The sequence below is a fragment of the Buteo buteo genome, chromosome 12 (assembly GCF_964188355.1).
Source record: "Buteo buteo chromosome 12, bButBut1.hap1.1, whole genome shotgun sequence".
NCBI lineage: Eukaryota > Metazoa > Chordata > Aves > Accipitriformes > Accipitridae > Buteo > Buteo buteo.
The window spans coordinates 14,764,267-14,779,263 of NC_134182.1; the positions used below are offsets into that span (position 1 = coordinate 14,764,267).

General features: G+C 35.9%; 1 protein-coding gene across 1 annotated transcript in view; it reads left to right on the forward strand.

The window, feature by feature from the left end:
- MTA3 (metastasis associated 1 family member 3) overlaps nt 1-14,997 on the forward strand; it is an 87,037-nt gene that overhangs the window by 34,796 nt on the left and 37,244 nt on the right. The window contains exons 5-6 of the mRNA XM_075042796.1: nt 1,421-1,484; nt 2,588-2,705. Coding sequence (XP_074898897.1) covers nt 1,421-1,484; nt 2,588-2,705 — 182 coding nt within the window. The remainder of the gene's footprint in view (nt 1-1,420; nt 1,485-2,587; nt 2,706-14,997) is intronic.

Genomic DNA, 14,997 nt, shown 5'->3' on the forward strand with positions numbered 1-14,997 from the left:
AAAAACATTCAAAGACATGGTCGGGTATAGAGAAGGTTTCCTACTTCTCTGCTGCAGGAGTCTTTTCCTCTGCTGTTGTGTATTGTGCTCAGATTTTTCTCGCTGATCTTCCCACCTTTTCTCTTTGGTCGTGTGGTTCTCCTGAGAAATTCAGGAGGGTGTATACTGCAGACTTAAGTGTGGTTTAACCCCATTTCCTATGATGTGCAATGGCAATGAATAAGATGTTAGCTGGTTATGTTTGCTTAATGATCAGCTGTTAACAATTGGCATCTAATGCTTATGGTTGAGCTTAACAGTCATCGTTCACTGAAATGAATGATGGTTTTTACAATAACTCCTTTGGTGTTATCTTAAAATCAAGGAGGTCTCTGCAAACAATTACCCTTTCTATATTTGTGTGCTGGTCTGTTCCATGGGAGAAGGGTGTTCTGGGCAGAGGTCATATAGCTATATGTATAAGGCCACTGGAACCTCCTGGTAAATACCAACTAAACTGATAGAAACGGAATAAAACTTAGGTGCATGAAACACAAGGTGATGTATAAGGGGTAATAAATATATATTATTATAAAATAGTAGTTCAGTTGAAAATGATAGCATAAAAACACAGTTGCTAGAGAGATGATTCAGCACACTTTTAACATTTTTCCTCCAAATCTATATGTGTTTCTTTAAAATACCATTTGTTAAAAATAATTCTGCAGATTACTTGCAGAGGACTCAGAGGCAGAGGAATTTGAGGCCAAAGGGAATGTTGGGGGAGAAGGGGGTGAGAAAGAGGGGAGAGAAAGGTGTGGGGGTAGTGGGGTCAAACTCCCATTGCGTTATCTACACGTTATACATGGGCAGCTCTGCATCACTACTGAATAAAGGGAAGCTTTCTACTGGCAGCCTGCACAAAATGTGGTAGTTAACATTTTTATGCGGCCATAGAGAAATGAATATAATTCCATGCTTAATTATTAGAAATAATTCCATTAAAAAAAGAAAAATACTTTATTTTTACAGGCCATTGGTAAAACCTTATATTGTTTCTAGTTTGGGTTATTTTTTTCACATTAGGCATTGAATTTACTGGAGATAAGTCACTCGGAGGTGGTACTTCATTCATCCAGGCCTTTTTATTAATTGTATGTGTATTTATTGTTTGCCATAGTACCTCTTGTTCTTTCATTGCTTCTCTGTTTCCCAGTTTGGCAGAATTCCGATGTATTTGAGTGCTTAGGTCAGTACAGCCATTAATTTTGTTATTTTGATATTAATTTTGGTATCTTAAAAGTATGACAACGTGCATTTTATTATATTTTTAATGTGGAAGTTTAAAGCATAACGAAATCATTTTCTTGCAAATAACTTTTTGACTTAATAAAAATGCGAACTTTTTACAAAGTAACAGTTCTTCCTTATGTTTGTTTAGGGGAAAATGCAGTGTTGCTCTTCTGAATGAAACAGAATCTGTGTTGTCATATCTGGAGAAAGAGGTAAGATGTGACTTCTATTTGGGTAAATATTGGGATGGGTTTAAGGGGATTTTACGGCTGTATTTTTAATAAATGGGCAAACAATACTTTGAAAATATTTTCTTGGTAAGTTAGAAAAAATATGTTGTTGAAAACACTGATTTTAAAAATGTTATTTGATAAAAACTTAATTGACACTCTTAAATGATGGTTTTATTATGAGTATGGTTGTATTTAGAAAATAAGTAATGCAAAGTAATTCCTATGGTATCTTGCAAAAGAAGAACATACAGACTTTTTCCTAGTGGATGCTCAAGGGGGAATTCACATGGCTCTTCCCTGCCCCCCTCCCCCCCAAATGTTCTAGAAAGAAGAATCTTCCATAGTCAATGGACAGAGAGAGCAAGAGAGGCTCCTATAGAGGGCAACTTAGCATAGGACTTTAATTTTAAGGGCTCTGAATTATTGTATGGAAAGTATCTCCTCACCTTTCATTTCCTGTGGAAGGAATTGTATTGCAGAATACCTTCAAAATAAATATATTTTTCTTTGGAGTGTCTTAATATAACATGAGGTAGACAGTGCTTTTTAGCTGAAATTAGCATGGCTTTATTTAAATTTCTACACCAAGCCCACTGATAATCAGTAAAAATGTTTCTGAACACAAGACTTGCCCTATACTTAGATAGCTGTACCAGATATACCAATACTATTTTTCTGTAAGCCCTTTTCAGACAATGACAGTGTTTTATGCTTTTTTGAGACTAATTTATAATGCAGAGTCATTGTGGTAGAGATATTTATGAGAGGAAACATACTAAATTCAGAAAGCAGCTAATATTAATTGTTTTCAAATCCATTGATATATTTTTTTGTGTATGAATCTCTTCATTACTGCGCTGTTCTGAAATAACTGCTAGCGATGAGAGAAGCTTCAATTAGCCATTTAAAAGTACTCATGAAACATCTGCATTATTTAAAATAAGGATTAATGTACAAAACCTGTGCTTTGTAAAAGTGTGCAGGGGGGGCTACTCTAATAATTTCCAAAAGGAAGGTGATACAGGTCTACAAACTTAATTTTAAAAATCATTATGCTGTTGCAAATGTGTCTTCTTTTTTAGGATACCTTTTTTTATTCATTGGTGTATGATCCTTCACTGAAAACGCTTTTAGCAGACAAGGGAGAAATCAGAGTGGGGCCTAGATATCAAGCAGATGTGCCAGATATGCTTGCAGAAGGTAAATGTATGATCTTTGATTAGTCAAAAACATAAATCCTCATCTTGCATTATTACTTATGCTGACTTTCTGAACTAAACTAATCAGCACAGAGGCAGAGAAGGTAAAATAGTAGGTCTTAGAAAACAGACAAATACCAGTAGATATTACAAAGAAAGAAAAAAAGGATACTTGAATAGCTGTTGAAAAGACATTGTCCACTTCCAGTTTGTGCATAACGCAATTTAGGCCTTCAGTGTTTGTTTATTTAATTGTATGGTCCAGTTACTTCTTTGATGTTACGCCTCATAAAAAGATGATGTTGAGGACCAACCCAATTTGTAGAATAATAACATGGTAACAAAGCAAGTGAAAAACATATTCTTTTACTCCCTATTAAAACAGGCTCTGCATAGAGAATGTGTGTCTTTATGTCTTCTTATTTTAGAATACTGGCTTCCATCAAAGCATCTTGTCTGTTGTAGCAGGACTGAAACAAATGTTTCAAGTCTTGGCATATCTTTAAAATCACCGGTATTTTTAAAATTTTATTTCATTTCTTTATAAACTAGCACAACTACTTGTGCCTTAGTATTTTGCTACATAGGAGCTTTATTCTTTTAAAGAAAATTTCAAGTACAATATTTATTTAGTATTTGGATGTTATTTAAGAAGCATGAGCAGCTGTGTCTTATGTTTGCAATAATATTTACTTAGTAAATTTTAAAATGAGCTCGTTTGGTCAGTGAAATGGGCACTCTACACTGAGTGCTGGCAAAAGAAAAAGTTTCCTGAGACATATCTAGACATAGATACTATTTTCAAGAATCTTGGTATTTATTCCTTAATAAGATTATGTTACAGGAATATCACTTGCAGTAAGTCAGAGGAGTTCTGAATGCCCCAAATATGTATATTTGTAACCTTAAATGGTGTGTTTTCCATTTGTCATGGGCTGCTTTTTTTTTCTGCTATACTTTTTTTTTTTTCATGCAAAATAAGCATTATTTCTACAAAGCTTATTTAATAAACTGTATAAAACAAAAATGATTTCAATTCTGGCAAGTGGCAGATTATTTTACAATGGATGCTGTTTAGTAGCTCACCTGCATTATTATTCTGAATTTTATTTTAATATCCAGAAATAAACTATAGGAAATCTTTTCCAGATTTGTTTATAAGGCATACAGACTTGTTTCAGAACAAGTTTATGACTAGAATATGATACACTGCTATTCTTGCTGTAAAATATGCCTCTCATAGGGAAACAAATAATTATGTAGACATTCATATGCTCAAGAGGAAAGCTTCCCAGAGGACTAAGAGAAAATGACTGTCTCAGTGTGTGTATCAGGTAGCCAGGAAGTACTGATGTACTTTTGAAGTAGCTGGTTGAATTGTTGGGTTTTCAGGATGAGCTGGGGTTGTCTGCCAGGCAGGAAGTCTTCTCCTACTGAATACTGCTACTTAAATTCTTAAAGACAGAGTCTGATTATGGAGTAGAGAATACTACATATAAAATAAATGGTTTTCCTGTGGAAATTTTACTCATTTTTTTTCTAAAATTAAATTCTGTATTTATTAAAAGTTAAGTTACTAAGTTCTTCTGGAGTGTGACTTTGAGTTAAATCCTTGATTCAGTTAAATGAGTAGAAGATCTTTTTCTTATATCATGAAGACAGGATTTCACTGTGTGTTACTGTCTTGTTTTTCTCACATCCCATTAATCCCCAAAGTGCAATAAGTGATACAGTCTTCTTGCAGTCTTTAGTAGGCAATAATAGTCCATCAGTTATTAAGGTTCAGAAAAACCAAGTTGCCCACAAACCAAAGATCTGGTGGTATACAGAGCACTTCTTTGGCAGTTTCTCTGGATTAATCTGCACTTATTTCCAGTGGGTGGTGGAAAAAAGAGTTTGGTTTTAGGAGGATAAAACTATCTGAATTCTTGTAGTTTTGACTGATTGTTATCTAAATGTTTCTGTAGCCTTCTAACCTCCAAGGAAGAGAAAAAGATGATTTAGCTGTTACTGTGTCTTTATGCAAGCTGACAGCCTGAAAGTTAATCCATTCACTGTCAAGCCTTTTCATTCATGAAAACAAATCTAAACAATGTTTAAAATTAACAGAATGAAATACATATGTTTGGATTCTGTGAAGATTTCTGAATCTTGAAATAAATTTTTCAGCCTGTATTTTTGAAAGTGGCTAATGATCTGTATGTCCAAATTATTTATGCCATAATGTATAACTCTTTAAAACTAAAAGCCTAGAGCAATCACCTTAGGGATCACTTGAGAAAAATTAGTTTTTATGTCATCTAATAATAGTATTATATAATAAAATAGAAAGCATTGCTAACTTTATTCACACGTAAAATTTGTCCTTTAATGTATAGAAAGTACACCTTTTTGAATGTTGTTGGTAGGCATATTTTATGTTTACAGAAAATCCCTAAAGCCATTTAAAAAAAAAAAAAAGATTTAGAAAAATTGAAGAGTCACACACCATCAGTTATGTTATTTTAAAACTTACTGGCATATAAATCCAATTCAAATGACTGAAGACATGCCAGTTCAGATTAGCTTTCAGAAGACCATTCACAAAGTGGCTGAAAAATGAAAAAAGTTCTTTGAACTGTGGAAGCCCTTCCACATCTACTATAAACATTAAATTATTTTGATACAAACACACTGATGTATTCTAGTAGATGAAAAATTAAAATTGCTTGCATTTTCTCTATACTATGATAATTTGTTTTCTGTCTGAATGGACTATTTTTTTAAATGTTTTTTGGAGAACTATATGCATTTTTTTTGTGGGAGTAGATTTCCCCCCCTCCTCTTCCATTGACGGTACCATTTTCCATCTGTAAATAAAACATACTCCAAAACCTGGTGTTTAGGCCAAACTTTGGATAATGCAGCATACCATCTCCCCACCCTCCCCAACCCCGCCCTGCCCCATGGGTGAATTGGATAACTTTATATTTCTCTTTAATTTTTGAAATGAAAAGAATGTTTACTTTTTAAAAGACTAAAAGGTTTATTAAAATCAAGTTACATAATAAAGTACTAGATCCAACTGATTTCCAACTTTAAGATACAATGAATCATAAATCCTTTACACAATTACAGGAGAAAGACCAGACCAGATTTCTTTCAGCAGTCTCTTATGACTTTTGTTATGAACATCTTTGGGAGTAAAACTATGATCAAAGTTGTCAGATTCAAATGATATTATGGTTCTGTGAAGCCCTTCCTTCTACCTTCGTGCTCCAGCCTTTCTAGACTCTAGTTTGAAGATTTTGAGAGTCTTTTTGGTTGCTTTTATTACACCGGAGAACAGGAGACTATATTTTACAGCATTGACTCAAATTCTGGCTAGTACAATACTAAAGGTCCTTCCTTTATTTTTAACAACACATTCTCCAGTGGCTTATTCTGTGAATATAGCAGTTGTTTATTTTCAAATCTGTTTCCAGTGTGGGGTAACATTCTGCTCCTCTGTACAAAGCAGGAATAAAAAGGTTTATCTTGGAGGATGAAAGCACACATTTGGACAAAGAGTATCTTGTTTCAAGCATCCCTACCCTACAGTCCAGGAGCAAGGTACCTGGTTCTCTGCATGTGATGGCCAGAAGCTGCTGTCTGGTGCATCCACCTACTGTATTTGATTAACAACTTATAAAATATGTGACTAGTAAGTTCAAAAAAACAAAACAAAAAACCTCAAACAACAAAATCCCCCTGTACAGTTTTGCTTTGGGCAAGTCATTATTATCATCGTTATTTGGTTAAAAGGTTACTTTTATAAATTGTTCTGAATATAATCAAATTGTTATCACCTTTAACTAACAGATTTTATTTAGTTCTGTTTTGTGTATGGGGAAATATGAGAAAGCTCAGGGAAATTGCTCCAAAGCAGATCAGTTCAGATACTTGGTAGACTTATGGAACATTGATCCTTCCCTATCTCACAACTTTAAAAACCAAATGTTTTTAAATTCTGAAATTTAAATTAATTTCAACCAGTATATGTCAGCAGTGGAACAACTGATGCAGTGACAAGTTGTGTTACGTGGTTGGCTAAAAAGCAGAGAATGAGAGAGAGGAAAGTACCAGCATAGCATTAGGGATGTAGTTCATGGAGTAGGATAATGCTTAAGAATGGGAGTAACTGGGAAATTTATTTTTTTGCTTGCTCTGCAGGATTGCTTTTAAAGCATTAAAAAAAATTGGTTTTCTCATATGCCTGCACTGATCTTTCTGCCTCATGCATACTGTTGTAGGTCTAATTGTAGTTGTCACACAGTAAAATGCATGACAGCTCAGCTAAACAAATACAGTCAAAGTGTTATTATAGGTAGGGAAGCCAAGTATTTAAAATAACCTCATTGGCCAAATCAGTAATTTCTTAAGTAATGCTTACTTCTATTTATTCATAGGGTTGCGAATCAGGTGGAAACACTGGGACAAAGTCAACAAAGGTCAATAATTGTTCCCCTGTCTGACAAAGCTCGATTAAAATTTCTGAAGCAAAGGATATCTTCTAAATAAACCTAACAGAGAACTTCATCATGACTGTTCTTGTCATGATATGCAAATCTAATGAAACTATTTGGAGTAATTCTCTGACTAAAAAAAACCCCGACAAAACAAAAAAAATACTAAATTGTATTTTCAAGAAAACTAATAAGATTTGGAATAAGTATCTCCTATGATTTTAAAGAAAATTAGAGATTAAGTGTAATTTGTTGAAATAAATTTTCTGATGTTACATTTCCTTTGTCAGCAATAATGAATGAACCTTTTGTGTACCAGGATTTGGTAGAACAGTGCTTTGTTAGGCAATGTAAAATGTTTAAATGTTGAAATTGGCATTTTCAAGAAAATTTAGCCCACCAGCGTATGAACAACCATGCTGAATCAGACCATCAGCTGTTTATGCATGAAGAAGATCTTATCTCTTGTGGTTTCTTAGTTTTCTTAAAACTTGTTAAAATCCAGTAGGCTATCACCTTGAGGTTCCTTACGTATCCCTATGATCTCTTTGCAGAACTTCAGTATGTATGTGAGGTGTGATTTTTTTTTTTTTTTTTATAAAAGGTGTGCTGACCTATCTCTAGTGTATCTTTGTTGCAGTTTCTACTGATATGGCTAGTGTAGTTGTGAGCCTTGACAGTGCTTAGTTGCCCACGTTTTCTCTTTAGCCCATAAACCCTCCTTCATGCCCTAGGTAACACAAAAGGATTTAAGTTCACATGTCACTATTAGTAGCTATTGTATCCTTGAGTTCCTGTAGAAATCTCAAGAGGATGCTTGTCCAAACTCCAATAACGTGTTAATGTTGATATTTTATAATTGTTCTGTAACCTCTCCTACAGATGCTACATTTTAAGATAGGTCTTTTAGATCTCTCATGAAGAATGTGCACGTCTCCCATTTTGTCCAGTTATTACAAATGCAGAGAATTAATTTGATTTCTCTGCTAACAGTTAACTTGGATTTCTCTTATTTGCTCCCTTTTTATACAGATCACATTGCAAAGGTCTTAGATCCTTAGGTAGTTTTATAGACCTTTGACTATATTGATTATCTGAGACGACTTTAATCATTTGAATGTCCTCTGAAATTTGGACAATATTGTAGCAAATAGGCTGAAAGAGTGACAAGACTAAAAAAAAAATAATAGTTAACCCTATATCTGGTAGTGTGCCTCAATCACAAGGACAGTTTTCTTCCTCTGTGGCTTGAGTTGACTTTAATTTTGTTCTACCTAAAGGGAAGATTACGGCATATGAAGGTACTCTTATACATATCTTTCATAAATGTATGAAATTTATTGGGGGATGAACAGGCTGAGGGGAGCAGCTCTGTGGGAAGGACCGTGGGGTGCTGCTGGCAGACAGGAGGGGGATGTAAGCCAGCAGTGTGCCCTGGCAGCGAAGGCGGCCTACAGCATTCTGGGCTGTGTCACCTGGCACATCGCCAGTAGATCAAGGGAAGTGATCATCCCCCTTTACTGAGTACTCATTAGATCACATCTAGATACTGCATCCAGGTTTGGGAAAATTACTGATAAACTGAAGTAAGTTCAGTGGAGGCCATCGCACTTGTTGGGGATAGAGGAGTTGCCCTGCAAGGGCAGGCTGAGGGAATTGAGGTTGTTCAACCTGGACAAGAGGTGGCTTCAAGGGGGGGGACCAACAGCAGCCCCCAGTAGCTTGGGGGAGGTTGTTGAGAAGACAGACAGGTTCTTGACAGTGGTGTGTAGTGGGAGGATGAGATAAAACAGACATAACTTGAATTGAGAGGTTCAGAATGGCCATGAGCAGAAATTTTTTTCAGATACAGATGGTCAGGCGGTGGAGCAAGTACCCAAGGAGGTTGTGTCATCTCTGTCCTTAGAGGTTTTCAAGACCCAAGTGGATAAAGCTCTGGTCTGATCTTACAGCTGAGCCTGCTTTGAGGAGGAGGTTGGGCTAGACACCTGAGCTCCCTTCCAACTTGAACTGATCCTACTATCGTACTCCAGTTTAACAGCCTGCTGATGAGATTCAGCCCACAGTCTTCTGCCTTTTACCCTTGGGAAGTGCTTCTTTATCTGTAGAGAAAGAGTTGGGACCGGAAGTTTATCTCTTACTAAACAAGCATGTGAGTAGACAGTCGTTTAATCAAAACACCTATGCTTCAAAGATGATCTTGGGCCACATCATCTTCTGTGCTTATCTAGAGTCATATTTCAATAAGAGAAGCTGCAAGAGAAACTGCTACTTAGTCGCCTTCCCTCCAGTGATGATGCTGGGTAGTATGTAACTTCTTTGTGTGTGTTCAGTCGTTCCCATTAGCATGCTTAGTTTCAGCTGACTTTTCCATAAAGGCTTGAGACAATATGTTGAGCTTTTAGCAAATCTCAGTCTAAAAATAAAAGGAACACCTGCAGATTAGGAAGTGCAAACACTAATGTTAAGCTAACAGCATTAATACCTACTGAAAAGTCTTCAGTATAATTAGATTATAATACTGCAATATAAGAAAAAGTATAATGTGCATAGTATGATTCAGTTAATAGAGCAACTGCTAACCTTTAAAAATTTTGTTTCGCTCTTGTAAAAACATTGGGTAATTTCTGAGATTTAGCACAAAACCACCAGCTTGAAAGTAGATTGTAGAGGGAGTTAACCTCTGAACTTTCTCTGTCTTAAGTTGTTCAGGTGGTTGAATGGTGTCTGGGCACACAAAGATTCCCAGCCTATGTTATCCTGGGCAGCATCATAGTGGTAGCTGTTCGCAACTATCAGTGTGCACATGCTTATCTGAGCAGTGGAAAGTGCCTGGTAAGAACATTTTACTGCTAATTAATTGCCCTGTGTACAGCAGCACCTTCTGTTGGCTCATCTAAGCTCTGCTCATAGTGCCTGCTGTAAGGATTCTGAGTGCTGAGCGAGTCGTGTGGGGCTAGAGATCACTGGGCAAAACAGAGTCATATCGGAGTGGGAAATGTGATGATGGATGCATGAAGGGTTAGGGTTGATTCGCGGTTGGTAGGAAATGAGATTTTAGTCTCCATGCAGAGGTATATGTAAGGAGACAAACATCAAGAGGTTGACAGGTGTGGTGGGGTATGATTAGGTTTAAAGGTTTATCTAGAGAACTGGCTGCTAGTCCTAATTGAGTATTGCCACCAGCAATGGCAAACTGTTTGCAAAGCCCTGTTTTAATTAGCCTGGAGGGCTGATCTTAGAGTCACTGTTACTGGGATGTCTGTGTACTGCTGCATGGAATTTTTCTGATGCTAATGGTCCCTTCCCAGCTGCAGTCCTGTTCCTAGGGCAGTGCTGCTTATCTCTTGTATCTGGGTTTGAAAGGAGACTACTGTGTTCTGGGGAATTCTTTATGGAGCCAGGATCTGACACAATTGGGTACTCTCTGGCCATTTAAAGCAGTACAAAGAGTTTGGGGTTGGCAAGGAAGAGAACTACCCCCTTACTAAGATACAGAGAGGAAGAGGAATTAGAGTCTCTGAAATGGAGGGAGAAACAGCCTGTAGGAAAGATGTTCTGTTCAAAGCTTTTTTTTTTTTCTTTTTAAAAAATAAAATTATAAACTATATTCAAAGTATCTGTATAAAAATGCAAAGTCCCTCTTGCACATCTGAAAATATCCAGAGAGTGCCTAGAAATAGCACCTGCTGTGCAGTTGGTTCCATTTCTTGAAGGCAAGGCATTTTAGAATTAATGGACTTCAAGTAGCTGAGGGCTTAATGGGAAGAAGGGAAACGGTTGGGGAAATTTAAGCTGTAGAGTTTGGATGATGAACAGAGAACTTGTACCCAAAATTTCTAAAACTTTCTGTGTTTTGAAAAACCAAACTAATTCCTTAGAGATGTTTCCTAATGTCTTCTCTGGTTTTGTGCTTCTTCCTGCAACTCAGCTGTGAAAGTATGTTGTTTTTAATAGACCAGACATATCAGATGGAAGCTATGGATGGAGTTCAAGCCTGTTAATGTTTGGGAATATTGGAATTCCAGGATTTTAAGCTTAAACATGGTTGCAAGTAAAGAGGCAGATAAGAAACTCATCATGAAAGTTCAGGATGTTTAGACTCAGTATATTGTATTTTCTGGTTCTTTGAATGCTTCCCATATACACTAAATTTTTATTTTCATTTAATATGTGAAAAATATGTTTTAGAATAGTGGAACCCAACTGTAATCTCCTGAGGAGGGATCTGTTCTGTTACTTCATGGTACCTAATACTCCCATTTATTGAAAGAACCACTGCTGTATTTGAAAATCACTCATACTAGTCAGAGACCTTCAGGAGTTGTTTTAATGGTGCATCTGATTCTCTTGTGAAAAGTCTGTGTGCTGGATTATCTCTGTTAGTGTTGATGTAGTTACAATGATTTCATTCTGTTGCGAGGAGATGAAAATCAGGCCTTTTAAAAATCGACTGATGTGAAATATTTTTAGAAGATTCTGTATTCAAATATTTAAGTTAAAAATTGGAGAGCCATGCAATTGTTAGACTCTGATAATGTGTGGCTATGAGAAATGTCTGACGGGATAAACAAGTATTGTATCTTAGTGTCCTATCAATTTTCAGAAAATATAGTCCGTAATTTGTGCTGAGTGACAGTTTTATGACAATTGTTCGATATGAGAACTAGAACTGGACACATTAATACAATAGGCAGTTCTTAGAAAACAAAATTCAGAAAATACTGCCTCTTTTTTTTCTGAGTTCAGTATCTCACAAATAGTTTATGTCTAGCCTTTTGTCTTTAACTGGCTTTAAGAAATCATGAGGGCTGATGATTTTGAGGCCATGTTAATGTTTCCTTTGTGAGTGAACCAAATTGCAGTTAAATTAATGAATTTAGTGTAAACCTACTTGCTTAGGTACGATCATCAAAGAAAGAATTGCTTTTCCTGTGCACACACAGAAAGTGACAGCAGCAGCAGCTTTAGGCTCTTCAATGAGCAGTGTGTTGGCATGTGTTAAAAAGATTTTTTGTGGGAAAAGCTGTCAATAATAAAGTACTTTTTTGGATGGTGTGGAAGAACTAGTGTGTGTAGTAGCTTGCACACCTCTCTTGTTCTACATACAGCAATTTGGAAGTCCATTGTCTGTTGTCTAAAACCAGATTTCCTGTCAATTCAAGACGACCTTACAGGGGTCTAGACAGCAGAAAGCAAAGCTCAAATTCTGAAACCAAAACTACCTTCAGGAGCAAGTATAAAAGTTTATGCCTGACTTGCATTTGCTTCAAGAAGATGCCCAGGAACCTTGTAGACACCTATTCCACCAAGTTCAATGTGAAATGCATTGAAGCTTCAAAGTTGTCGGAAAATCTAGTAACAGCAGCACAATAAATGATTCCTTCAAAATGTCAGTCAGAATATGCCAGAAGCAGAGGGATCTTTGAGGGTGATTGGTTCAACTAAAAGATAATGGCTTTCTATTTTAATGAATTTTTCAGAAGGAATGTGTGGAACAAAAGACACAAAACGCAGATTCAGGAGTTCTTACTTGTGGAAGCTGCAATAGAATACCAGACATAAAAGGTGTGATTGTGCTAACCCAGTAAGACTTACCTGTATGGTCAGAGTAGAAGAATGTTGCCTAGACTTGATTCATTTCAGCTGAAGATGGGTACCTAAAATAGATCAGAGAATGTTTAAGGTTAGATGAGATGAATCTTGACGAAGGTAATACACTAGAATGAAACTCCTGTTTATGTCTACTCAAATATATTTTGTTCTCACATGGAGTTTCTGTTGGTTGCACTTTTGACTTTGAGTAACAGAAAATTTTTTCTATAATACCTTCTAAAAGAAGGAGCTGTTTCTTGAGGGTTAGCAAATTTAAATATGGTAGTCACTTGTCCCATTTGCAGATTTTTTTCTTGTTACTAAACTCAGTGGAGTAAATTTTGCACAATTAACTGTCAAATGCACGATCATCACAAATAGTAAAATAGTCTTTACAATGTTGTTCATGTCAAATTTTAATAGGATTATAATATCCTTTACATCAGTCTTGCCAATCTCCCGTCTAGGGAACTGAGTTAGTGATTTATGTGCTGGGCAATTAAATGCATGTTTATAGACTTTTATCAGTTTTACTGTAAATTAAAAAAAACAGAAGTGCATGTAAATTACCTCTTTGTGGCTGTTTTCAGTAATGACTTCATTTACTTCTGTCTAACCTTGCAGATGCAAGGGAAATGTGTAGTTTAGGGTTGCAGCCACACATACTACAGAAGCTCAATTAGGTATTTGGAAGCTTTACATTATAAAACAGTATTTTATGAAGTCTTTTCAGTAATGTTATTGAAAAATATTTGTTGCCTTCTGGTGCAATTTGTCAAGGTATTAAGTGCATGTATAATTTTGATCAAACAAGCGGTTACATGGGTTAAGTTGGTTCTTCCTTACATACTTTCTATACTTATACTATTCTTACATAATGTTGTAATGCAAATTTCTGAACTTCAATTCTCAGATGATTCAGAACTTCTATTTTAACAGTCAAATGATAAATTAGAAGAGTTGGAAATTGTGCTGTTTAGCAATTAGATCTTATTAAAACTGCTCAACAGTTGAGGTGAGTTATGCGGGTTGTTCTGCTTGGGGATTGTTGGAGGCGTCTTTTTTTTTCCCCTGTCCCAAATTGTAAAAGGAGGTCTGCCTTTCTCAAGTTTGCTTTATGCTTGAAGAGAAGTCAGTTGGAGTTTTAAGTCTTCAAGAGAGCCATGATTTCCTGCTGTCCTTAGCTTCTTGAGGAGATTTAGGCATCTGTTCTCATTCTTTTATTGTGGTTGTTATGAACTTCCTATTTTTCAACAACTTGAAGGAAATGGTTAAAGTAGCTGTATTCTCTTTTGCCTTCTGGTTGCAGGGCAACATGAATGGTCTGTGCTGAGTTGTTGATGTGGAAGGTTGTGCATGATTGCTGTCAGAAAGATTTCTTTATTAGTAATAGCTGTAGAGCCTTGGCTGAGATTGTTCAAATACTAAATGAGTTCTGTCGGGTAGTCAGTCTTATGAAGGATACAGTTACTTACTGTATGCTGTATCTTTGCTTATTATCCCAAGTAATGTATCACAATGAGCACTCAAATCACCTTTTAAGCAGCATCTTAGGGTTTAATTGACTTTGCTGGTTTTTTCTACCTCAGTAACTTTGCCTAAATGGACATATTGTAAATTCAGAATTTTGCTTCCTTTGCTGTTTTACTGTAAGGCTTGTTTTCTCTTAAACTTATTCTGCAGAGAATGAAAAACAAATATCAGATGCAGATGAAATGTGGCTTTTACACTTGAATAAGTCAAAATACATGTAATACTAAAGTTATTCTCTAAGTTATACGTTTTGTTTAAATTTATGCAAATGAATAGTCCTATTTATCTTTAGAGTACTATAGTCACAGGGAATTTTCGTATTCATAACATTAAGTTTATTTAAAAAAAGCAAATTGCAGCACCAAAGATTTCCTTTTAATTTAGTGGGGGTTTTTTTGAAGAATACAATGTCTATGCATTGTTGTATCCCTCTTTCCAAAACAAGTATTTTAAATATTGTTAATATTCATATGTAGTATGGTACTGTTATTTATACACAGAGTCATTTTCACTATGCTTTCCTGAAAACTGTATTAGCTCATGAGTTGTTATTTCAGGAATTCGGAAAAACTGTTGTAATCATTCTGTATTCAGACTGGCCTAGGTGCTAGACCACTGCACAGTCTCTACCAACCAAAACATCATCTAAAATGGAGGCGAGGTGTGGGGAACCTTGGTGCA